General features: G+C 50.7%; 1 protein-coding gene across 5 annotated transcripts in view; it reads left to right on the forward strand.

Moving 5' to 3' along the window:
- Positions 1 to 2866: 2866 nt before the first annotated feature.
- The window catches only part of WIPI1 (WD repeat domain, phosphoinositide interacting 1), a 30656-nt gene continuing 7216 nt past the window's right edge, over positions 2867 to 26306 (forward strand). For 2 of the 5 annotated variants that reach the window (XM_079725641.1, XM_079725638.1), the window contains exons 1-8: positions 2867 to 2978; positions 7352 to 7434; positions 8793 to 8962; positions 13163 to 13259; positions 19439 to 19536; positions 20185 to 20277; positions 20963 to 21033; positions 22148 to 22255. In XM_079725641.1, coding sequence (XP_079581767.1) covers positions 2899 to 2978; positions 7352 to 7434; positions 8793 to 8962; positions 13163 to 13259; positions 19439 to 19536; positions 20185 to 20277; positions 20963 to 21033; positions 22148 to 22255 — 800 coding nt within the window. In that variant the 5' untranslated portion in view covers positions 2867 to 2898. Of the gene's footprint in view, positions 2979 to 3070; positions 3116 to 6957; positions 7435 to 8792; positions 8963 to 13162; positions 13260 to 19438; positions 19537 to 20184; positions 20278 to 20962; positions 21034 to 22147; positions 22256 to 26306 lie in introns of those variants that run through there. The other 3 variants (XM_079725640.1, XM_079725637.1, XM_079725639.1) reach the window with 2 other exon arrangements.

The following is a 26306-nucleotide window of genomic DNA, read 5'->3' on the forward strand; positions in this document are numbered from 1 at the left end:
TATGAAATAAATATTTCTATAAATATACATTTACATAAAATACAGATTTCTGCATTGTCTTGGGAAAAATAAAACCAGATGAGGCAGCTCTGGGATGTTATTTCCACATGGGTCCTTGGGGGATGTGAACCATTAACTCAGTAGGAAATATACAAGGGAGATCATTCATAGGAAAAAGTGAGGCTGGGAAGGTGACCTGTTTTCTTCCAGATCTACATCTCTAGGTCTGAACCTTAACTCCAATGAGCATTCAGTGCTACCACCTCAATGTGTCTGAAACTAAATGCAGCTTCCTAAATACCTGCCAGACATCTGGTTTCTGAAAGCAGAACAATGCGCCTTCTGACCATAGAATCGGCTTTAAGTCTTCCGCTCTTCTTCCCTGCCACCCCTCCTTCACCATCAGCCGCCATGCCCTGAGGCTTATGCTCTCAGAAGTCCACTGGGCAATAAGATAGCTACCAACCACGTGAGCTCCTAAAATGTGGCTAGTGCGACTTGAGATATACCGTAAGTAAAAAAGACACATGGGACTTTAAATATTTATGCTAAAAAATAGTGATAATCCAAACTGGCTGATTAATAATTTTACGTGGATTACCTACTAAAATGATATTTTTGACGTACTGGGTTATATTAAATAATATTTAAATAGTTAAATATAATTAAAATTAACTTGCCCATTTCTCTTTACCTTTTTTAACATGGAGTCTAGAAAATTTTAAATGACACATCTTGAAAATTTTTAATCACATTTGGGGTTCACATTTGTGGCTCACATTATCCTTCTATTGGACAGCGCCCTTCAAAACATCTCTTCGCATGACGTGAGGAGGTGCTAATTATCGCTACAATGGCAGTCATGTTACAACACATAAATGTATGAAATCAACACATTGTACACCTTAAACTGACACAAAGTTATATGTCAAATACATTCCAAGAAAAAAGAATCTCTCTTGGGCTTGTCCTAACCTTTCTGACCTTGCTGCCAACCTATAGCCTAGTTTCTCACATGCTTTTGCTCCTAAAATTTCACATTAGTCTAGGCTTTTCTCCCTTCTAATCTGCTCTGCACACCCTGGCCGAGTTTATCTGCCTAAAACACTACTTTTATCATGAAACGCTCCTGCTCAAAAACTAACACCAGCTCCCATCTCTACCCCATAAAGTCCAAATTCTTGGTAATAACAGTTTCCACTTTAAAAACCTATTGTGCACATTATGTAATTCTCCCAACAACCTAACACCTAGAATGTCAGACTTTTTGCTTTCTAAATAGAACAAAAAGGACTGCAGCATTTGACTGAGCTGGGAGGGGAGAGGGAAAGCACCTCTGAGCTGAGACGTTACAAGGATAACACAGTTAAAGCATCCAAGCGGCAGCTCTTTCCCTTACGATGATTTTTACAACACCTCACAATCAACTAAAGAGCCATCGACATCTGTAGGTGTGTTAGCTGAACTATTTTTACATCAGTTGAGAGAAAGAATAATAGCACTGAAAGAAGAAACTGTTATATTTGCATTTCAGAAAACCAAAACCGGGAGTCAACCAGAAAAGCTCAAGAGAAACAGTGCTCTTCACTCACCCACTGTAGGTCCAAGTTTCCTATATATATATACAGTTTTGTCACAAAATAGAAAATTTGAATTATACCAGTCTGAAATGCAGTGGTACAACAACAACCATAAAATATCATTTTGTCTCAAAATTTGAAACGCAGGAATTAAAAATTCGTCAGTAATTATATACATCCAAAACTAGCAGAGCTACTGATTCACTGGTTGTGTTGGTAATTCTACATGGCAACGTGTATTCATCTTGGGAAGAGAGACCGTTTGGATTCACCTCGAATTACATGAGTTTTTTACTGTGCTATCTTCAAGACTTCATCCTTTTCATAAAATACAACAGCCTATACACACTTTCTTTCATTTTTTCAGCTACAGATCAGATAGGTTTTGCCAAAAACTGTCTAGCAGAGTCGTTGGTGCATGAGTCTTGAAATCAGACAAAACCACATTTTACCATTTATTGTGTTACTTCAGGCAGAATTGTTTAGCAGTTCTGTGCTTGAGTTACGGCTTCTTTAAATTGGGCATAATTACGCTTTCCTCCCAAAGTTTTGTAAGAATTCAACGAGATAATACACATTGTTAACACGGTGCTTGACCTATGGTAAGAGTTCTCAACGGACAATGGATAAGATGACGTTCTACCTACCTGGCCTCAGCATCCTCCTGTTAGAAACAGTTTTCTAAGCAGCTTGAAGACTCTACGAGAGGGTGGGGCTTTGGCGTCCAACGCTCTCTACTAAACTGTAAGTTTAATAGACGGAGTGTTACCCAGGACACGGGGTTGGGTGGGGCCGGAACGAGCGCGCCCGCCTGTCTGCTTTGCCGCGGCCGCGACGCAGACGCCGGACCGGAGCCTGCAGGCCGGGCCCAGCTGCCTGGCTGGCCCTTCCCTCCTCCCGCTCTGCCCGGCCGCCCTGGCAATGAAAACACCGCCACGTGGCCTGCAGCCTTGGCGTCACGTGCCTTCTCCCAATGGCAAGCCGTGTCTCGGAGTTGGGGGCGGGTCGCCAGCAGGGAGGTTCCGCCCACAGCCGTCGCCAATTGGCCAAGGGTGAGCCGGGGCGTGGGCTCACGACCAATGGAGGCCGGCAGTGGGGACCCCGCCCTCTCGGCGGCTGGGTCTGCGGGACCCGCAGGAGGGGGCGGGGCGGGGCGGAGCTGAGCGGTGAGGGGCGGGGCGACGCGGGACCCGGGCGGGGCCGGGGGCGGGGCCGGGGGCGGAGGGGGCGGGCAACCCGGCCCGCGGGTCCGGCGCCAGCGGGCTGCTGAGGTGGCTGTCGCCCGCTCGGAGCGGCGGCTTCCCGGGTCGAGCCCCCGATGGAGGCCGGGGCCGCGGACGGCCCCTCGGGCGGGGTCGAGGAGGCTCTCAGCTGCTTCTCTTTCAACCAGGACTGCACGTAAGCCGAGGCGCCTGCCCTGCCGGGAGGTGGGGGAGAAAAGTCGCGATCGGGGGTGTCGTCCAGTTGGCAACTTGTGCAAGAGGACGGGCCTACACCCCCAGAGGCCTCGGCGGACGGCCGGTGCTGCCGGACCGGTGAGGGTCCCCCGAGCCGCCCCTTCGGCCTCCCCGTCCTCCAGGAGGGGGCTGAGCGCCCCTGTCGCCCGCTGCCGGCCGAGAGCCAGGAGGGCCCGGCCGGGGGGGAGAAGGAGGGAGTTAGCCGGGGGAGTGGGGCTGAAGGAGGCCAAGGAACGTGGGGGGACGGGGGGCGGGGTAGTGACCAAAGTGGGGGTCTGGGGAAGGAGGGGCAGAGGCCAAAGCAAGGGAGATGGGAGAGGACGGGGAAGTTGCAAGCTGACCCAAGGCGTGGTAGTTGGGGCCCAGGAAGATGGAAGTACAGGAAAAACTTTCCCATTTGTCCTTGAGCATCTCAACGTGGCATCTGGGCAGGGCCAATGACTCAGAGGCAGCCTATCCCTGCGGCCAGGCCAGCCCCGGTCCCAGCCCTAGCGCAGGGCACCTCGCCCGCCGGATCTGGGCGTCAGGAGCCTCTCCATTGCTCTCACTGTGTCTTCACGTAGCCCACTGGAGAGGCTGAGCCTCCATCTGGGAGTCCAGGAGCCCTTTCCCGGCCCAGGCTGCCTTCCGGGAGAAGCATGAACTCCACTCTGTTGCTTTTTGACTGGATTTTTAACGTTTCACCTTGATGTTCCCGTTGGGACTTTGGCCAGAGAGCCGGGAGTTGCTGAACTGCGTTTCAGACATCTGGAGGGTGTCCCTTAGAAGCAAACTTCTGCTCCCTTACCTCTTCTCATGGGATTGTTAGACACCAGCTCTGGGCACCATATGGAATAATCTCTTTGGAATGTGCACCCAGAGCATTAGGCAGTGATGACCTCTTCCCAGTTTCCCATTTCCTGCTGTACCAGCCTCTGTTGTGCTCCTTGTTTGGAGTCGGCTTCAGGTGTGTGTTGGCCGCCTGTGCCTGGGCTGTGCTAATATTGAACATTCAGTGGTGTAATTAAGGCCATCGTGTACCATAAGCAACCCTGGCTTCCATTCCCTTTGTGTTTCTGTTTAAAAACACCCTCTGCCAAACAATATACCTTTGTTCAAAAAAGCTGTATGTGTAATCGTGTAATCCAGTAGCTGGACAACTGGGTTAGATGCGGGACTTTCAAGCTTTCCTTGACCACAGCCCACAATAAGAAATACATATTACATTACCCAATATCCAGATATAGATGTGTGTGTATACACACACACACACACACATGTATAATATCACTGAAAAGCAATTCACAACATGCTGTTTGCTCTTAATGTGTGCAATACCCTCTGGTATTTTGTGTTTCTTTTTTTTTAAAGCCATTCGTGACTTACTAAATTATTTTCTCATGGGTTGAGAGCCACAGTTTACAAAAATGATGGTCTAGATACACTTCTGATGTTTTGTAAGAAGCATTTTGCAAGAGAGGATGGCTGTTGAAATGCCTGGGTGTTTGCCTTCCCAGTTGAAAGCAGGTTAACGAGGGGAGCTGGCTAGTTTGCTTCTTAGTAGGAAATGTTCTCAATTCTGCTTTGTAGCATTGTTTATTACATTTTTTTAAAGGGATGTTAATTTTTACTCTAGGTAAGTCCCAGCTTTCTATAGCAGTTGGATAAGAATGTTATTTTCAAAACCGTAGGGTGCTTGGGAAGTTAATTTCCTTAGTTCCCTACTGTCAGTTCTGTCTTCCTGGCTCTGCTGGGCAGCTCTGTCGCACCTATAAATAAAAGTTTTTGTCACAGTCAGTTGCTTTGAGCCTCAGAGGGTATGACTTTGGATTTTAAAATAAGTCAAGCCCCTTGCTGAATACATTTCGGAGAGTCAGCGTGTCTTTTTCTATAAGTATAGGCCAAATTTAGGGTCCAGTTTTTCTGGAGAAGGTTGGTTAGAAGACAACTAACCTTTAGCAGTCTTCACTTCATCCTTCATGCTTGGCCCTGTGCCAGACAATTTGGGTGTGTTTTTTTTCATTTGATTCGTGGTATGTATTTGTCCCAAATCCCATTTTCATGAGAGGTGATGAGAATTTTTTTTCTTCCTACAAAAAGGTCTTGTGAATGAAATAAGGTTTTAGTCTGAATTCCTTGATTCAGAGTTTTTTGTGGTCATTGATCAACCATTTAAAACACAACAGTGATCACACTGCCATTTCCCATATTTAAAATTCTTGTGGAGAAGGGCATATGTTTGAAAGTTATTTTAAGTTGCCAGATCTTTTGGTTAATATTATAAGACTCTAATTACAACATTTTTTCCCTTACTTGCAAGCTTTAGAAACTTTGGTTTGCAACTAACTGCACACATATTTATGTGAAAAAAGTTTATGGGAAGAAGGTTTAGAAACAGTGATCACTATGGAGTATGTATATTTTGAAGTTTTAAGATGCAGCTGGCTGGCCTCTCGAGTTTGTTTTCATTAGAAGCCAAGCCCCAGTTCTGAGCGCACTGGTGCCTGATGCAAACGTCTAATCCCCCAGGTTAGCTGCTCAGCAGGTCGGTTGGGGGCGGGGGCAGGGGGGCAAAGGAGCAGAAGCAGCCACCTTACTGATTAAAAGTCAACTGCCATCCCAGGGAAGAACAAATGTTAGGGTAGAAAAAAACAAAATTCCAGGGAGAATCATATGACCTTCTCTTTTTTAGGCTAGTGAAACAAGAGCCTTGGCCATCCAGGCTTGTAGCAGTGAGCTGCTTATTTTAGTCTATGTCTCCCTGTGAAGAGCAAAGCTCACCTTTTCATTTGTTTATTTTGAATGAGGGAGTTGGACTAATTGTTATGTCTACAGGACCATTTTAAGGTCCATTTCAGCCCTGACATCCCATTTCCCAGGGGTCAGGGTCTGATGGCTTATCCTGAGGGTGCTCTGGGTAAGATTTTGGTCATCACTGAGGTGTTGAGGGCAAAGCAGGAGAGAGCTGGATAGGAATTCTCAGCTGCCGAACAAAACTGACTCATTTGCTTTCATCCTGGGGCCAAGGAAACCTGGGTGCACATTCTGTATCTATTGGTTGAAGAGTGAAAAATTAAGAAAACAAGATTCTGGACTTCCCTGGCGGTCCAGTGGTTAAAGCTCTGCACTTCCGATGCAGAGGACGTGGGTTTGATCCCTGGTCAGGAAACTAAGATCCCACAGGCTGCACTGCGCGGCCAAAAAATTAAAAAAAAAAAAAAAAAAAAGACAAAATTCTTTTAGCCCCCGTTGTCCCAGATAAGGTTTAGATTTTGCTTTGTTGGTAGGTTGAAGTGCTGGCTTTGTGAAGCAGAGGATAAAGCAGAGTTCTCGGGCTTCCCTGGTGGCGCAGTGGTTGAGAGTCTGCCTGCGGATGCAGGGGACACAGGTTTGTGCCCCGGTCCGGGAAGATCCCACATGCTGCGGAGCGGCTAGGCCCGTGAGCCATGGCCACTGAGCCTGCGCGTCCGGAGCCTGTGCTCCGCAACGAGAGAGGCCACAACAGTGAGAGACCCGCGTACCGCAAAAAAAAAAAAAAAAAAAAAGCAGAGTTCTCAACCATGGCTGCCCATGAAAATACTTGAACTGAAAAAAAAAAGAAAGAAAGAAATCCAATTAAATAAAAAGCCCAGGGTTGGGGGAGCAGGGTAGACTAGACAGTCACCAGTATTTTTCTTAAAACTTCCCGGGTGAGTTTAATGTGCAGCCAGGGATGAAAACCACTGGTATAAAGTATCTGAGATGCTTTCATGGAAAGTGATGGAAGGAAGCATCTATTAAATTTTGCCTACTGATGACCTACTGTGTCTTCTAAGATCATGTATTTCTTTTTTAAGCAAGCAAGAAAGAAAGAAAGGAGGAAGCAAGGAGGGAGGGAGGGAAGGAAGAAAGTGAAGGAAGGAGAGAAGGAAGGAGGGAGGGAGGGAGGAAGGAAGGAAGGAAGGAAAGAAAAAAAATAATTTACCTCTTGGTAGCACTGTGATGAATATTGTCACAAACATGCCATTTTTCCCATTTCTGCCCAGCTGGGAAAGCATGGTCTCTGGTGGGCCTGACACTTCATTTGACGATAGAGCCCATTCAGTTTCAGGTCTCTTCACCATTTCACATGTTTGTATGTAGTTGTCTTTGACTTCTTCCTTTCGAATGGACCTGCCCACCTGACAAGACATGCTTGCTTCACCGTCTAGAAAGTGATCAAATGTCTCAGCTCCTGAAGTTGTATGTGTATCTGTCCCCTATGAGGCTAGAGGGACGGAGGGTGTCTCTCTTCACACACACCTGTGGTTGGACCCCGTACCTGTTGTCATTCCCAGGCTGTCCTTGCCTTCACAGATCCCTCGCGATTGGAACCAAATCTGGTTATAAGCTGTTTTCTTTGAGCTCCGTGGAGCAGCTGGACCACGTCCACGGAAGCAGTAAGTGTGTGCGTGTGAGAACCTCAGGGCACCAAATCCTCCCTCTAGACTCGAGGCTGGGGCGCTGCTCAGCTTTCTGCATTTCCCTCCATTAACCCAAGCTTACAGAGTCAGTATTTTTTCAGATTTCAATGTAAATCATTGTTTCCACTTGCTTTAAAAAAAATACCACCATGAAACACTAGTAAGATTTGGCAATAGCTGAAGTAACATTCTCTTTTTACATTAAGAAATCCTTTGAAATTGCATTGTTGACACTTTTTCGTATACTCATATGTACAGTCATCAGTTTTTATAATTGTCGAAGTGAAAGTTCACTTACGATTTTTTTTTTTTGCCCTTTTATTGGCACTGTAGAATATTGGTAACATTCCTTCAGTCATGGAAGTACTTTCCTTGTTTTAATAAAGCAGTAGTCTCCCATTCACAGACTCCATATCAAAGACATTGAAGTACTTCTAGTGAATATTAAAAACAAGTCCAGCTTAGAAATGTGCCTCTCTCATTGTCTCAGGGAAGCTTGTTTATGCCACCATCATATTGACGAAAACACACTCTTTGGATTTCCTGGAAAGAAAGTGGCTTGGCAAATAATATCTCAGGCTCCCAATTCATTTGTAAGATGTTATTTTTATTATAACATTTTTGTGAAGATTCTGCTCTGTATCTGTCCTGCGTTGTTCCCTGTGGGACTTGCTGGAGCCCAAGAAAGGCAGGCATGTGGAAAGAATGTTCCCAGAAAGACACGGAGGCCTCCTGTCTACAGGCGCTCAAGAGGCTTCCTGATTTACCTTCTTCCTGGGTACAGAAGGACTTCCCTGGTCATAACACAGATGTCCGGGGTATTATCAACAGGAAAGGGATTCCGGAGAGAGTCAGGGAGCACAGCACGACGGGCAGGAGGCACAGAATTCACTGTGCTCCTGCCCCCTCGCCTCCCCCATCATGGTGGCACCTGTACCTTTTAGCAACAGGGACCAGAAGAATTCCGGAAGCAGAGCCTCCGACAGAGTAGTTACCCCTTTGAAACCTCTCGTGGAGAAACAGTGGATTGATCCAAACCTCCCAGATATGTTCTGCAGAGAGGACAGCGGCCCCGGAGGCGGGGCTGTGATTCCGGCCACAGAGGGCATCAGGGGATGCTCTGGAAAGCCCGGCTTTACGTTCTGATCGCCGGGCTCTGCCTGACTGTCGATCGTGGAAAGGGCTTGGGAACTTGGGAAACGGGTAAAAGTTCACTGTCGAGGGAAGGGACGGGGAATCTCTGCAAGCAGGCGGTAAGGGAGGGAGGACCCCAGGAGGCCGGCGGGCTGACGTCTGCGTCCCCTCGGCCGCCTCCCCACCCCCCACCCCCGCAGATGACATCCCCGACGTCTGCATCGTGGAGCGCCTCTTCTCCAGCAGCCTGGTGGTGGTGGTGAGCCACACGAAGCCTCGCCAGATGAACGTCTACCACTTCAAGAAGGGCACCGAGATCTGCAGCTACAGCTACTCCAGTAACGTCCTGTCCATCAGGCTGAACCGGCAGGTAAGGGGCTGGCGCATCCCTCCGGGTAGCAAGGCTCCCGCCGCTGGGGACCGAGGAAACAGCGGAGCATCTCTCGGGATGGTCATCTCTCGCCAGCATCCAGCTCTGTCGGGGGTTTTAAAACTCAGGCCGAGGATGATGGGGACATGGTTTGAGTCGACGCCACACACTCGTCTCGGTGGTGAGACTGTCTGGACCACCCCGGGGCCCCGGTCCTTCCGCCTGCTGTGATTTCTCAAACATCCGCCACCGGCTAGGCGAACGCTGTCCCCCTGGAGCCAGGCTGGGTGGAACCCTGGCTCAGAATCTGTCCCGTGAGCCACTGCAGGGGCACCTTAAGCCAGAGGGACGCCCTTCTTGTTTGGGCCCTAGATGGTGGCATTCCTTGCCGGCTGGTGGTCACGCCTGTCAGAATAAGCTCCTGGAGAGAAAGCGTGGTCCTCCTGGGTTAGTGCTGAAGCCAGTTGGTGAAACCGCCCCTCCTCTTGCTGGGACCGAGTGCCAGGCTCCTCTTCTTTCTCCCGGCTAAGCCTTGAAGATGTTTCTGGTGGTGTTTTCTTTGTTGGAGGAAGGGTTAGTCTTTTTTTTTTTTTTTTTTTTTTTTTTGGCGGTACGCGGGCCTCTCATTGCTGTGGCCTCTCCCGTTGTGGAGCACAGGCTCCGGACACACAGGCTCAGCGGCCATGGCTCACGGGCTCAGCCGCTCCGCGGCATGTGGGATCTTCCTGGACCGGGGCACGAACCCATGTCCCCTGCATTGGCAGGCGGACTCTCAACCACTGCGCCACCAGGGAAGCCCAAGGGTTAGTCTTATCAAACGTGCAATATACATTCTTTTGAAAACTATAAGTTCCCGTTAAATAAGCATTTGGGGGTACTAGCCGAGTTTCCCTTGAGTTATTAGATTTTAAATCCTATGAGGGCAGCGGCTGTATCCATTTTACTCGCTACTGTAAGGCCTGGTAGAAGAGACAGTGCCCGGTAGAAAAATGCTCAGTGAATATCTGTTTCCTGACTGCCTATTAAATACAAAAACAAATAAGTCGGTTCTTTATATGACCGAGCAGATCTGTGTATTCAATTAAATATCCCCAGGGTGCTGGAGGTCCTTGCCTTCACTGAGGACATCGTTTTCTCCTTTGTACCTAAACTATTAAGTGCTTACTTTTTTTTTTTAAACAAATGAGACAAAGTGCTGCCTTAAGTTTATGAGAAGGAAGAGATTGTTTCTTTGGGTTGATCCACTGTGTTGACTGCCTATCCATTCAAGTCTGTATAAAGCAGGGTGGTAGAAAATGGCCTGAGAAATAGAATACGGCGTATTTTAGAAGCAAGGAGTAGCAGGGTATAAAGAAGATAAGGCCAGTTCTTGGCAAGAGAGGGAAAGGCGGTTTGAGGGTTTTCAACTTGAAGGCTTTTAAGCACAGTTCTTGGCTCCAGAGCTGTCTCTGAAATGTCTTGGTTTCACGTTGAATTTCTTTGCAGGACGTTTTATCTTTGCATACGTTGATAGCCAGGATATAAAAATTAAGACTGTTTAGGCAAATATCCCGTAAAGATCAGAACCCTCAAATGGTATCCACGGTATTTATTTGTATAATGTCTCTCTTCTTTGCTCTCTGATATTTTCATCAGCAAATGGGACTGTTAACCTTTAGGTGCCACCCTCTCCTCAATAAAACACCCATTAACTTCAAAGTTCCCCTGCCGCATCTCCTAAAGAACTTCACGGCACCTAGAACTTCTCCGCTGTTCACAGCCAAGCCAACTGGACCCCAGGCCGAGCAGGGCTCTCTTCCTTTAGCATTTCTTCTCCTAAGAAGATGATTTGAAACAGGTCTGGGAAGTCTTCGGGGTTTGCTTCTCTTAAAAACATTCAGATTTGGGACTTCACTTTTGGTTTACGGGGCTGCTAGTGTGCCCTCCCTGCTAGGCCAGGGTCCTGCCACTCCCCCCCGACCCCACCGAGGATGTGAAAATAGAGGCTGCTCTGTCTATTTCATCAGGTCCTCAGGCTGTGCAGTTCCTTTCTGAAAAACAGGAACAACGTCCAAGATTTGTGTGGGGAATTTAGAAGAAAGAAAACCCCTATTATCCTCTGAATCTGTAGAAAGGAAGAATATTCAGTAATTCGGATCTGTTTCATTTTTAGTTGCTGTTAATCCCCTTCTACTAATAGAGGAAAGGTATTCTGTGGAATAAAGACAATAAACCAGATGTATTTGGATTTGTAAATGTCCACAGTTCTTTGACCATCTGTTCCGAGGGGCCCTTGTTACCCAGATGGAGATTGACTGGATGGAAGCCTCCAAGGGCAGACGCTGTAAATCATTTTCTAGTTGACAAAAGGAGTTTTTACTTCTAGGACCTAGACAAGTAGATGAGAGCCAGGGTGACAGGGAATGAGCTGAGCTGGAGGCCAGCCCAGGGTTCTGCTGAGACCGGAGACTGATTAGTAAAGGGAGCCATTGCCAGGGTGGCGCTCATCCCAGGAACGAGCCCTCACGTGAAACACAGACGAAGTGCCTCCTCTTTGCCCCTCACTGTTCTCTCTGTGTGTTTCCCTTGGGTCGGGGGGTGACCTGAAATCCGGCCCAGTGGACCACAGAGCAGGTGGTGCTCTAAGAGCTGGTGGGGAAAGATGCGGATGAGGCCAGAGAAGCTAGGAGTGGAGGCTGCCCCTGCAGGAAGGGGCGTGGTGAAGACCCCGTATTCTGGGGTCACACGTGGGGCTGGGGGTGGGGACACAGGAGCGAAACCCGAACCCACAAACATCAACAAGCATAGAGCTCTCTAGTCCAAACCGTAGTAAGTGCAGGCGAAAGGCAAAGCGGTGCGGTATATCAGGGACTGTATATTTTACGGAGAAGCACTGATATATGCCATCAATTTGGAGACCCTGTTAGAATCTTTTTTGCCAGCCCTCTGCACCCAGCGCTGTGGCCACAGAGCCTTAACTAAACCTGAGAAAAGTGTTTCAATGTTATCTTTCCGCTTGGTTCAAGTGACAGTCTCCTGAAAAATTCTGAGCTGGAAAGAGTCTTACTGGGAAAACAGCATCGCAGGCTTTTCCCAGAAGGGGAACCCACCGCTTCTTAGTGGTATTTTTAGGTCCCTTCCTTTCCAAGAGTTGTTCCAAGAGTTGTTCCCTGGGATGAAAGGATCTGGCCCGGGAGCAGTGGTCCTCACGTCTGGGGTCCGTGTTGAAACCCCCCTGAACAAGGGTCTCCAGGCAGAGCCCAGGCCTTGCCCCGGGATGCCAGGCGCTCATCAGAGTCTGAGAAGCGCCGGCCTGAAGGAAGCCGAGGCAGCAGGGGCAGGGGGAAAGAGGCCTGTGGAGGGCCAGTAGCCCCTGGACCAAAAGCCCCTTCCCGAGGGCCCCGCACTCGTACCCAGCACCTGCCCTGTGCTGAGCCGGGCGTTCTGCTCCTCTAGGCACCTGACACCTTAACCCCGAGGCCCGCTTCCACGTGGCCCTCGGAAAGAGACTTGAAACCTGACAAGTTTCCTTTGAAGAAAAAGAGAAGGGTGTCCGGGCACTGGGTAGGGGGAGCCCCAGGGAGAGGAGCCCATCCCAGGGGGACTGCGGGGCAGGGGCGCTGGGCGGGGTGTCCCGTGAGGGCTGGAGGGTGTCTCGGGTTCCCTTGCCGGGGCTGGAGAGAGGGCACACGAGTGGGTCTGGGCGAGCGTTTGGGTGGATCGTAGTTCAAGCTGGCCGTCACTTGGAGAGGGGAATGTAACCCCGGGAGATGCAGAGGAAGCCAAGGTACCCACATCCGGACAAGAAGGGACTTGGCTCTGAACGTTGAAGGGGGCCCGTCTGATGGGAAGGCAAACCGAGAGGTTTACCCGGAAGTGTCTTCACTGGCAAAGGGAGTCTGATCAGGAAGTGTCCAGGATTCCCTGGACTGAGGAGAGGGAAAAGTACAAAACCAAAAACAAAAACAAAAAAAAAGAAGGAAATCTCAATTTCTAAATGGAATTTCCAGATATCCTGTATTTAGTGCTTCTGTCCAGGTGGAGGGTGGTGTATACGCGGCTGTGTGCACATAACGTAAGCTTCAAATTGATCATGAAAATTCCTCCCCCTTTCGGCTTAGAATCGAGTTAGGATTCACAGGAAAGAGGCGTGATCTCGGGATGGTTGGGCCCTTTTCAAGGAATCAGCCCCGATAGATTGATGGGTCTGTGTGATTTCAGAGGCTGCTCGTTTGCCTGGAGGAGTCCATTTACATTCACAACATTAAAGACATGAAGCTTTTGAAGACCATCCTGGATATTCCTCCAAACCCGACAGGTGAGCCCCAGCCCGGGCCAGGTGCCCCCAAATCTCGTGTCCGGGTGCTCCTTTGCACCAGCTGTGTTTCCACCCAAATTGAAAACCCGAAGCAGCGTTTGTCCTTCACTGCTTTATAAATCTTCGTGGTGTTTGCCTTGAAGCTTTGTCTTAACGGCGGCAGATTCAGATTATATTAGGCCATGCGTCCTGCAGGAGGGCTGTGTGACCTTCCCTGCAGCCTGGGAGAAACTCCTTTCCCCTGGGACCCGTTCTCAGCAAACGTGTCCAAGCATTTAGGCAGACACGTAGGAGATGTCCTGCATCTGACGTTGCAAGGTGCTCACCCCTAGTTATCTTTGCTGGTTGTTCAGTATAGAGCAGACGTCATAATCAGAAGTGGATTCTACCTGACCGGGAGACAGACAATCCAAACCGAAAAGAAATGTGTTTTCTTACGTTGCAGACAATTCTCTGTATGTGGGTGATATGCTAGGAGGTTGGACTGTATTAAATTCTCAGATGTAACACTGTTTAATACATTTTCCTGATTTAAGAATGGGAGCAGCTGGGATTGGTCAGGTTGAAATGGCAGACGATGACATTCTGTGAATCCCTGGCGGCAGAAGTAAACGAGAAGGAAGTTGTGTGGTGGGACAGGAGCCACCAAACCAGAACAGTTTGCGGATTTACAAAATCCGCACTCCAGCTTAGTATGTAAATCGCACTCCAGCTTAGTATCGTTAAATGATTGCCTCAGTTCACTGCGGTTTTCTAATTCGTTGACTTTCACTGAATTTCAAGATCCCTGTGGCCCGACCTCAGTCACCTAGACTCTTTGAGCCTCAGTTTCCTCACCTGTAAAATGGAATAGTAACCCCCGTCTCACAGGGGTGGCGTCTGTGGCGGTTACCTGCTCCCGGCCTGCTGGGCAGTACTTCCTCCTCTGGCCTCATTTCCTTCTCTCCATCTGAGTTATACAGATGGCCCTTGCTGTTGACTTCAGTGCTTTAAAATTTCAGCCCTGACAAAACCGTACTGTATTTGAAAAGATCACAGCCATTGAGGCCATTAGAAAGCTCTGTGGGAGAACGGCTTTAAAGCCTGTTTCGCAAGTGCAGGGTGGTAAGTGAAGGAACTGTTGCCGGGGACGGGGGTGGGGGGTTAGTTTCTTTTTGTGCTGTTTTTCAGGAATGAGAGGTTGAACTAACCTGGAAAAGTGTTTATTGCAGACGTGCTACATGCCCAGGGCCATAGCAGGCACTGTAGGTACAGACCACACACCAGGAACCCCAAACCCTTGGGACATGGTGCACAAGTGCCCTGGCGTCTTTGGAAGGTTTGGGACCCAGGGGGTGACAGCTGAAAGGAAGATGTGCTCTTCTGACAGGGTGGGGGAGGTGAGTGGGGTCTGAGCAGAACCCACCGGAGCCGCGGGCCTGGGCTGGACCCTGGCGGCTTTGGACAGGGGACATCTCGGGGGCAGGGGACATGCCAGGTGAGCAGGGACATTCCAGGCAGGCAGGGGACATTCCAGGTGGGCAGGGGACATCTCAGGGGGGCAGGGGACATCCCAGGTGGGCAGTGGACATGCCAGGTGGGCAGAAAGCTCACAAGCTGCCTGTGACTCTCCGTTTCCTTGAAAGGAGGGGAGCCGGGCACCGTCAGTGGCCTTTCGGGCGGGCGTCCCACGGGTCAGGGCAGCCATCAGCCCCCCTCATCCCCTGCGGTCACACCCTCAGCCGCTCAGCCCAGGGGACGGTGCTGCCTGCCTTCTGGGCCAAACCTGTTCCTCCTGCGAAAAGCCCGTCTCCTCTTAACTTTGAGCAAATGCAGCCGTTTGTCTTAGCTCAGAAAATGCACTGATGGCCTCCGTTTTGCAGTTTAAACAGGGAGAAAGGAGGTTTGCAGGTGTAGGGCCATTTGTGCTTCCTGTTAGGATGTGTGCGCCTCACAAAGGGAATCGTTTAATCTCAAGACAACTTAGAAATGATGGGAGGTGTCCTCAGGTAAACATTACCAGTGGGCTGGGGGTAGAGATTTAGCCTTTCCTTCTGAAAGACCAGGGATGGGTCGAAAGACCAAAACTTGGGTCTTATTACACCTTTGACGTTCTTTGGAGAGAGAGGCCAAGACGGCTTCAAAAGCTGACATTTATAATCATCCTCTCAGCTTCCCCTGAGCTCTTCCTACTTCAGTAAAATGGGGATGATCCTTTTTACCCCACAGAGTTATTATGGGGAGGATTCCCTGAGGGCGGGGAGGGGGTGAGAGTGAAGTCCCATCTGCTGGGCACACGAGGCTCAGCCAGGCTCGCCCGCCGGCCGGTTCCATGCATCATGTCCATCTGCAGCCAGGAGGGCAGGCTTGGGACAGGTCGGAGTTTCCCTGCAGTGACATGACCCGTCCCTCGCTCAAGGACCCCCAGCAGACTCTGAGAGTCCAAAACCACGTAGGTAAGATCCTCAGAGGCCAGGAGTCTCCTTCATTTGTTCCCACCCTCTCATGTATTTTCTGAACAAAAAACTGTAAGATGGAAACTCTGGCCCTTGATTTGATGAGTCTTCATGGGTACAGAACAGAGGGAGATGGGGCCTCTTGGCTGACTGGCTCAGCCACACAAATTCTGAATGTCTTTTGACTTTGTGAACTACGAACACGTAATATACACAGAGTTCTGTCATTGCTTCACGCTCAGTCCTGGCCGCGGCTGTAAATTTCCTTCCTTCTGTCTGTTTGTGTCATGCCCATTCCTGTTGTGTCAAAGACTGCAGGCTGCTTCCTTTAAAGGGTTTGGCCAGACGGGGCTCGAAGTTAATTTCCTGCTAGCACAGCAGTCTGTACCCTGAGCAGCTGAAGGTGGAAATCTCCATTAAAAAATCCGCCAACGGCAGAACCTGGGGATGCTGTCGGTCTTACAGGGTTTCACGGAATATTGGGGGAGCAGTCTACACCACACAGCAATGTGTATAATGGGACAGAGTAGCCGTTTATTCCCCAGCGAGCGCCCTTTCTGAAAATGTAATGCAGGTGGGGTAAATGGTAGCATAGAGCATCTGTAAGTACAGAGACGATTTCTCTCCTTTCTATTTTTAAAAACTGGAAAGCATATTCCATTAATCAACCCAGAGGGAACTGCATTTTATAAATCACTGTTAACTTGCTTTAATTTTGACATATAATACTATAAATACCAAGGTAAGAGTGATTTAGAATCACAGGACTTCCTTCTAATTCCAGCCGATGGTGCCATTGGTTCTTGAATGGAAATCAGGCATTTTTCTTCTCCAGCTGCAGAAGGATTACAGCCAAACCATTTCAGTGGAATTATAGCTGACCATGATTTATGAAAATGTGTTTCGAGTCTGAAGTCCAAAAGCCACATCAAAACCTAACTCCTTATATTTAAAAAAAAGAAAAAGGCCAGAAGAAAATATACTCAAATATTGAGCATAGTGAAAAGCCTCTGGGTTTTAGAATTATGGGTGTTTTTTTTTTCTGTTTCTTTATATTTTCTGAGCTCTACAAATTTTTTATACTATCACTTTTATATTATAAAATAATATCAAAGAAAAGGCTGGGACTTCCCCGGTGGCACAGTGGTTAAGAATCCACCTGCCAATGCAGAGGACATGCGTTCGAGCCCTGGTCCAGGAAGATCCCACATGCCGCGGAGCAACGAAGCCCGTGCGCCACAGCTACTGAGCCTGTGCTCTAGAGCCCACGTGCCACAACTACTGAAGCCCGCACACCTAGAGCCCGTGCTCCGCAACAAGAGAAGCCACTGCAATGAGAAGCCCGCGCACTGCAACGAAGAGCAGCCCCCATTCACTGCAACTAGAGAAAGCCTGCACGCAGCAACGAAGACCCAACGCAGCCAAAAATAAATTAATTAATTAATTTATTTATTTATTTTAAAAAAGAAAAAAAAGAAAAGGCTCATTTCCCTTCCTATAAAGGGTTTCAGGGGACACTTGTGACAGAAACAGAAGACGAGTAGAACGGGAATATCTAAGCCTATAGAAAAGTCTTCCTACTTTCCTTGGGGGCTTCACAAGAAATAAAATGCATTCTTAGAGCTGGGTGGATCTGTCTGAGAATTGGACCACAGGAAGCCAAAGGAGCCCACGTTCAGCTTTTCTGGGGACCGTCATTAAGTTGCACAGGTTGGTACGCACGGCCCCTTGGCTACATTCAGGTGGGCTGGCCGAGGTGTGAGCCAGAGGCAGAGCTGTCAGGTACGTGGTTACGTGGCAGGGTGTACCTGCCCTTGCCACCATCCTTGGTCCCTTCCTGTCAGACTCTCGTGTCAACTCACTCTCCATTGGGTGTTACAGGAAGCTCCATGTTAGCTGAAGAAGTTTAAGCTTCCTTCCTTTCTGGAAATATTTACATTTTAATATACAACTCTGAAGGTCACCTCACACCTATTAGAATGGCTATTATCAAAAAGACAAGGGACAAGTGTTGGCAAGGGTGTGGAGAAAAGGGAGCCTGTGTGCACTGTTGGTGGGAATGTAAATTGGTGCAGCCACTGTGGAGAACAGTGTGGAGGATCCTCAAAAAACTAAAAACTGAGCTACCTTATGATTAAGCAATCCCACTCTGGGTATTTATCCCAAAAAAATGGAGACACTAACTCAAAAAGATATCTGCAGCCCAATGTTCATTGCAGCAATATTTACAACAGGCAAGACATGGGAACAACCTAAGTGTCCATCGATGGATGAGTGGATAAAGACGGTATGGCGTATAGATATAATGGAATACTACTCAGCCATAAAAAAGGATGAAATCTTGCCACTGTGATGATGTGGATGGACCTTGAGGGCATCACGCTACGTGAATTCAGTCAGGCAGAGAAAGACAAATACCATATGATCTCACCTATATGTGGAATCTTAAAACAAACCAGCTCACAGGTGCAGAGGAAAGACTGGTGGTTACCAGAGGCTGGGGGTCAGGGGGAAGAGAGGTGTGAAATGGTTGAATGGGGTCAAAAGGTGTAAACTTCCAGTTAAAAAATAAGTCATGGGGGTGTAACATTCAGCAAAATTGAGAAGGCATGAGTGGTCTCTTCTAAGGCCGGGTGACCCTGTACAGGCAAGAGGGCTGCAGGAAGCCTGCAGGAAAGGGCGCTGGGCTGTCACCCTCCTCCCACAGCTGCCTGGCAGGTGATAAGGGCACAGCCTGGTGGGTCCTCGGCAAAGCCCGAGCAGGCGGTCAGACCTTGGTTCCCATTCTCGACGTTTGCTTTTGTTTTAACTTCTGCTCTGCCCCCAACAGACGAGGGTCAGGTCTACTTTAGCCTGATCTGAAGTTTCTCTTATGCTTTTACAAGAAACCCATTTAAAAGACTGACTTGTAACAAAGCTACCTTTTCTATTTAAAAGGGCCTCTCTTGCCTGATCTCGAAGTTCTTATTCTGGTAATGCTTCTGGTTTGGGTAATTCTGTGAATTCACTTCTATCACGTACACCCCTATGAATGGAAACCATTGTTGTGAAAATCCTTTTCTTAAATGCTATTAGGATCCTCCCCCGCCCCTCCAATCCCCGTGTAAATAAAAATGGCTTAGGTTTGGCTCAGTGGTTTGACTTGGTGTTTACTCTTCCAGAACATTGTTGAAGCCTCTTAAATCCAACATGTCCTGTTTCTTTAGTTTGTCCCGACGGCAGACACACTGTCTTCACTGCCCTCAAGTGAATTTCCCCTCTGGAGGTGCCCATTTCCCTTATCGAGGCAGGACATTTGGCTCTGAAACAATTTCTAAATAGGTCCTCCTCTCAAGCCACCCAGCCTCCCCACCCTCCAATTTGAAATGACATTTAATCACCTGCAGAAAGGCCACCACAAGCTGCCCTTTATTTCAGTTAGGAGCTTGTAGCCCAGAGGATAACGGAATTGGAAGAGAAGCAGATGTTACTTCAGGGCCCTGGGGCACAGTGCGAAGAAGAACGTTTAAAATAGTCTAACTTCCGACCTCTCAGCTGTGGCGTGGACACGGTCAGTGTCCAATCACGAGGTCGTCCCGGGAATTTACTTGATCAGGGTCCTTGGATTAGAAGAATCAACTGGGAGTCGAGGTCTGCAGGGCCGCTCCTCCCCTCGCCAGCAGGTGGCGCTGTGGTCGTGCCGCGTCCAGATGCCTTTCCAGGGCGTGGACGCCGGCTTTTCACGTGCTGTTTGCTCTCCGTCAGGTCTGTGTGCCCTGTCCATCAACCATTCCAATTCCTACGTGGCCTATCCTGGGAGCCGGACGACAGGCGAGATCGTGCTCTATGACGGACACGCCCTGGTAAGTTGGCGGTGACCCCGGCTGGCCCAGCCCCCTGCCTGGCCGCGTGGTCAGTTTCAGGTGAGGGGCGGGCTCGGTGGCGGGGGGCGAGGTGCAGAGGCGCAAGCAGCTCCGGCCACAGCTGTGGGGTGTGGATGGGAAGGCCATGCCCTTTGCCTTCATCGCCATCCGTCCACGTAGCCACAAGGCAGCTTGCCAGGCCCGGACAGACGCCGTGGCAGCTGGGGGCCATCGCGGGGTTGAGTGCGTCCTGCCGGGCCGTGGCACGGCCTGCGACAGCGTGCAGCCGTGTCCCATGTCCTGCCCTCTGCTCTCCGAGCTTCACAGAGCGGGCAGGATTGCTGCAGGAAGCCGGGCCCTAGAGCCGCATCACGGAGAGCACAGTCACATCACCGCACTGGCCACACGGCTGGTCGCCCATCTCCCCGAGGGCAAGAAAAGGGACAGAAACGCAGCAGCCCTTGCAGCAGCATCTAGATACACCGGGAAGCGACGTGCAGCTTCTATACATACGGCCTGGTGGAAAGAGGGAAACAGGGAACCCAGCAGAGGAGGGAGGGTGTCTCGGAAGGAAAGAGGAGCGAGAGGAGACGACAAGCGTCCTCCCCCTGCCCCAGCATCAACCTCCGTTTTCATTTTCGCCAACAGAAGACAGTCTGCACCATTGCTGCCCACGAGGGGGCGCTGGCCGCCATTGCCTTCAACGCCTCGGGCTCCAGACTGGCCAGCGCCTCCGAGAAAGTGAGTTCCTCAGGGGCTCGCCTCCTGCTGGGAGTTGGAGGGGGGGGGGGGGCCCGGGGCCCTGGGCCCCAAAGAGCTGGTGGAAGGGGCCCGGTGACCCCAGCGCTCAGACCTCACTCCGGAGGGAGGCCTTCCGGCCCCTGCGTGAGTCGCTGCATTTATTAACTCGGCCGACCAAGGGCCTCTGCTGTGCAGGACACAAGCCGCTTTGCCCAGAACCTTGCGGTCTGATTAAGAAACGTGCGTGCCCATCATCACAGATACGGAGAGATGCCGCGTTCCATAAACACAGTAGAAACAAAATGCTTGGCTGTTCGATAGGAGAGACTGACATCTTCTGTCTGGAATAACCAGGGAAGGTGATCGAGTTGAATTTCAGATGCCACCAAAAACAGGTGTATTTTTGACGGGCAGGGATTGAATGTCTGAGGGGGCCAGAGCAGACTGAACGAGCACGCCAGCGCCTTGGGCTCGGGTGGGGAGGGGCAGGGAGACGGAGGCTGTTCAACTCACCTTCCAAGAATGGTTTATACAGCACACATACAGAAAAGCCTCTGTGCACAGCCCTCTGTGCTTCCTCTCCTGAGACAGATGCTCAAAACCAATCAAACAAGCTCGTCTCTAAAGGGACGTGTCTGCGTGAAGCTGTTCACGGTACGAAATGCCTACCTGCTTTCTCTTCCAGGGCACTGTCATCCGGGTGTTCTCGGTTCCCGATGGGCAAAAGCTCTATGAGTTTCGGAGAGGCATGAAAAGGTCTGTGCTCATCGGAAAAACCCAGTGTAGAGTACGCACAGGGGTCCTGCAGTGGACGGCTGGCAGCCGTCCGGGGAGAGGACAGAGGGGCTGTGTGCGCCTCTCGCCCTGCCCGGGAGGAGGGATGATGGTCCTTTCTCAGGTGACTGACTAGAGGCTCCGCTGAGCACTCAGAACACCTGAGAGCTGAGGGGGCTTTGTGACCTGGGCCTCCAGCCTGGGGAGCCCTTTCTTGACGTGCCCAAGGGCGGCCCGTCACGGAGAAATTAGACAGGCGAGGGAGTCACGGCCCGAAAGTAACCGCTCACCCTCCTCCCGCGGAACAGAAAAGTGTGATGGTCTGGGTCCTATCCGCTGTAGGGCTCACAGATGGAAGACTGCCAGCGTGATGGGAAGGGGCGATGCCTGGTTTCTTCTCACCTGAGAAGCGACCCAGTGTGACTCTTTCTGATGTTAATTTCAAAGTATGAATGATACAGTGTTGAAGGGATTTTAGAAAACACAGGCAGACCTCGGAGATAGTGTGGGTTCCATCCCAGACCACCGCAGTAAAGCCAGTATCACAATAAAGCGCGTCATGCACATTTCTTGGTATCCTCGTACCTATGAAAGTGATGTTTACACTATCCTGCAGTCTGTTAAGTGTGCGATGATGGCATGAGTCTAAAAATTTTTTAAATGCTTTATTGCTAAACAATGCTGACCATCATCTGAGCCTTCAGCGAGTCGTAATGTTTGCAGTCGTCACACCAAAGATCACTGATCACAGGTCACCACGATAAATAGAATAATCATGAAAAAGCTTGAAAAATGTTGAGGATGATCAAAACGTGACACAGAGGCACGAAGCGAGCAAAGGCTCTGGGGAAAATGGCACCGATGGACTTGCTCAAGGCAGGGCTGCCACAAACCTTCAGTTTGTAAAAAAAAAAAAAAATGCAGTATCTGCAAAGCATCATAAAGCGAAGCCCAATAAAACGAGGTCTGCCTGTGCTCAAACTCTTCGGGATACATTTAGATTTTCTTACATATATATGTGAAGCTGATTTTTGTACTCTCAGGCTGTTAGCCTCGTTGCCCGGGCTCACCCGTCCCTGTGTGGCTGTGTTTCCAGGTACGTGACGATCAGCTCTCTGGCTTTCAGTATGGACTCGCAACTCCTCTGTGCTTCAAGTAACACGGAGACTGTGCACATCTTCAAGCTGGAGCACCTCGCCAACAGGTAGGACACGAAACGCTCGTTACACTAAGGGAGTCAGATCCGGGTTGTCCGGCCAGCGCACGTGACTTCTCTCTGTCAACACCACGGACTTGGCTTTACCTGTTCTGTCCCCACCAAGTGGGGAGTGAGTGTCAGCAAAGACTAGGTGATGTGAGCTGGGGTCGCCCTCCTGAGTTTGCAGCCCGGCTCTGCCCCATGTGAGCGGCGAGACATCGGGCAGGTGATCTAATCTGTCTGTACTTCTGTTTCCTCGTCCGCCAAACCTAAAATATTAATGATCATATATGCATCTTAGGCCTGTTGTGAGTGCCTGGACTGAAAGCATGCAGTGTAGTGCCGGGCACGGAGTAAACCCTAGAGAGTGTTTGCTAGCTCGCTACAAATCCCATGATGCACAGGCTCACCTCGTGTTGTTGCTTCGAGCTTTGTTGTGCTTCGCAGATACTGCGTTTTTTACAAACTGAAGGTTTGTGGCAGCCCTGCCTCGAGCAAGTCCATCAGTGCCATTTTCCCCAGAGCCTTTGCTCGCTTCGTGCCTCTGTGTCACGTTTTGATCATCCTCAACATTTTTCAAGCTTTTTCATGATTATTCTATTTATTGTGGTGACCTGTGATCAGTGATCTTTGATGTGACCATTGCAAACAGATTACGACTCACTGAAGGCCCACATGATGTTCAGAATTAAGGTATATGCACTTTTTTTTTTAATCAAATTGAGTTTGAGATGGGGCTCAGATATGAATCTCTGTAATCTGGCTCCAAGTACTGTACTTTGTTTTTTGGCCGTGCTATGAGGCATGCAGGATCTTAGTTCCCCAACCAGGGATTGAACCCATGTCCCCTGCAATGGAAGCACGGAGTCGTAACCACTGGACCGCCAGGAAAGTCCCGCACGTTGTTTTTTAGACATCATGCCACTGCACGCTTACTAGACTGCAGGATAGTGTAAACATCACTTTTATACGCACGTGTTCAACATGCTTTATCGCTGCGATCTGGAGCTGACCCCGCAGCGTCTCTGGGGTCTGCGTGTATTCGTCACCCCCAGCACTGAGGGCCTGGCAGATCCTTCCAGGGCCGCTGCTGTGCCTGTGAGAGGAGAGGAGAGGGGTCGACAGTGTAAAGCGTGTGCCGGGCTGCAGCCAGTGGTGTGCGTATGTTTCCTGTTGCTTTTGCAATAGACCATCACAAACTTCATGGCGTAAAGCAGCACGCGTTCACGGCCCCATCACGCTGCCAGTCAGGGTTGGCCGCCCGGGGTGGCAGGGCTCGGTCTGCACTCAGGGCCGCAAGGCTGCAGTGCAGGTGTTGCCCGCTGTCTGCCTGAGCTCAGAGCCCTCCCCGTCCGGGTCGTCCTGGTCGTCGGCAGGAATGCAGGCCCCCGCGCTGCAGCAGCGAAGCCCCTGCCCCCGTGATGGCCTCCAGATCCCTGTCCCTCCTCACGCAGCCTTCAAACCAGCAAGGTCGCGCCGATTCCTTCTCAAGCTCCTGATTTCTCTGAATTTCCCTCCTGCATCTGGCTGGGCAAAGCCCTCTGCTCTTAAGGCCTGTGCGATTGGCTAAAGCCGTCTGGATCATCCCCCCTCGACAGCCACCTGGGCCGTACGACGTGACACAGTCATGGGGCTGCGGTCTGCTCGCTGGCACAGGCTCCGGGGACCAGGCTGTGGCACCCTGGGGCCCCTCCTAGGGACTCCGCCCGCTGTCGTGTGGGAACCAGTGCAGGTGCACAGGTGTGCAGCCCCTGTTTCTCCCGGGAAAGCGGTGAAGGGTCTCCTCCACCCAGGCCTCGCCCGTGGCAGTGTCACGTCACCCAGCCTGCCCCTGGGGCCCAGACCCTGCCCCGCGCAGCCCAGGACACGGCTCACACCTTCCTAGGGGGCCTTCAGACACCACGTGTCTCCTGACACCTCCCTCTAGGGTCGCTATAGGAAATGGAAATGTGAAGTGTTAGCGATTAGCTCAGGGACACCCAGAAAGCGGTGGTGGCCTCGGCAGCATGGCCGCTTGTCCGGGTCCCGCGCTTCTCGGTCCGTGGAGCCTACTGACACTCTCCGGCCCCTGGTTGCCCACGCGCTTCCAGAAGGCAGGCGGGCTGGGAGCCTCACGACTGAGGGAACGAGTTCAGAGGAGTTCAGCGTCTCGCCTGGAGCCGGCCTCCGTCTCCAAACCCAGGGTCCCCAGGAAAGCGCCGCATTCCACACCCGCCAGGCGGCAACTCCAGCGACGGCTCAAATCCGTGTCCCAAGTGCGGCCTCCTCTGCTGGGCCTCGCCTGGTCCCAGGAGAGACAGGCTCCGCCCCCAGAGTGGGACTTCCATGGGAAGACCCCTTCCACCCGCTCAGGGAGATACAGAACCCGGCCTCCGTCGTGTGTGTCTGCGTGTCTGTGCCTGTGTGTCTCTGTGTGTCTCTGTGTCTGTGTGTGTCTCTGTGTCTCTGTGTGTGTGTCTCTGTGTCTGTGTATGTGTGTCTGTGCGTGTGTGTCTCTGTGTGTATCTGTCTGTGTGTGCCTATGTGTGTGTGCCTGTGTGTGTGTCTGTGCGTGTGTGTCTCTGTGTCTGTCTGTGTGTGCCTATGTGTGTCTCTGTGTGTGTGTCTCTGTGTCTGTGTATGTGTGTCTCTGTGTATGTGTGTCTGTGCGTGTGTCTCTGTGTGTGTGTCTGTCTGTGTGTGCCTATGTGTGTGTGCCTGTGTGTCTCTGTGTGTGTGTCTGTGTGTCTCTGTGTGTGTGTGTCTGTGTGTGTGTGACATGGTGCCGGCCTCTGTCCCACACCGTCGGGAGCTCCCTCCCTCCCTCCCTCCCGGGGCACCCAGTGACTGTGGGGCCCTGGCTCCAGCCGCTGGCCGCGGGCTGCTCCCACGTCCTCTGGAACCTCGGCCCCGCAGGGCTGTGAAACCCTAGATGCTGCCCCTCTAGCCCTCCACCGTGCCTGGAATGCTTCCAGCACCCGCTCCGTGTGTGCGTGCCCCAAAGCACGCTGCTTGCCCTCTAAGCTTTTAAATAGATGTCATCTGTCTTCTGGACGTTTCTATCCCTTCTCAGACAGCCTCTACACCGTAGGACCCGCTCTCTGCCGGAGCTTTAATCCATCCTCAGTCGTGCTGGGTTCGGGCCCCCGTGGGCAGCAGAACCATCCAGACGCCCTGCCACCCCCAGGTCCCGGGATCCAGGGACCCCACGCCGCCACCTTGGTCGCATCTCCATCCGAGTCTCTTATTGGTGCTTAAGGTGGGAAGTGGCCACTTGGGCTCACTTCCATCTCAGGTCACCAGCAACACACCTTCCCGTCACTCTCCACATCCCCCCAGCCCACCCCGTCCGTGAAGCGGTAACTCGTACAGCACGAGACGACTCTGCCTCTGCCTCCATCCCACCTCTCTGGCCACCGCCCTGAACCAGACCTCCCTTCCTTGGTCTCACTCCTTGTAGCCTCTTCTGACCATCATACATCTTGCTGGACTAATCCTTGGAACATGCCCTTCCGTCCCCAGACACCTTTATTCCCCTTTGCCCTCAGGAGTAAAGTCCCAGATCCTCCAGCCTGGTGTTCAAGGCCTTTCTTCCTTCTTTCCTTCCTTCCTTCCCTCCCTCCCTTTTCCCAAACAACTTTTGTCTTAGGCATTCACAACGTAATGGCTACGGACACAACACACTTAAAGATTTAATCTGCATTATTGTTTTCTCAATCACTATAGAAATATCAAATACATGTTGAAGTATAGTGTTTTTTTGTTTGTTTTTTTGAATTTTGGCTGCATCGGGTCTTAGTTGCAGCACGCAGGATCTTTCCTTGCGGTGCGCGGGCTCCAGAACACATGGGCTCTGTAATTTGCAGCACGTGGGCTTCGTTGCCCCGTGGCATGTGGGATCTTAGTTTCCCGACCAGGGATCGAACCCGCGTCCACTGCACTGGAAGGCGGATTCTTTACCACTGGACCACCAGGGGAGTCCCGAAGTAGAGTTGATTTACCATGCTGTGTTAATGTCTGCTGTACAGCACAGTGATTCAGTTACACACACACACATTCTTTCTCATATTCTTTTCCC

The sequence above is a fragment of the Hyperoodon ampullatus genome, assembly GCF_949752795.1.
Source record: "Hyperoodon ampullatus genome assembly, chromosome: 19".
Lineage (NCBI taxonomy): Eukaryota > Metazoa > Chordata > Mammalia > Artiodactyla > Ziphiidae > Hyperoodon > Hyperoodon ampullatus.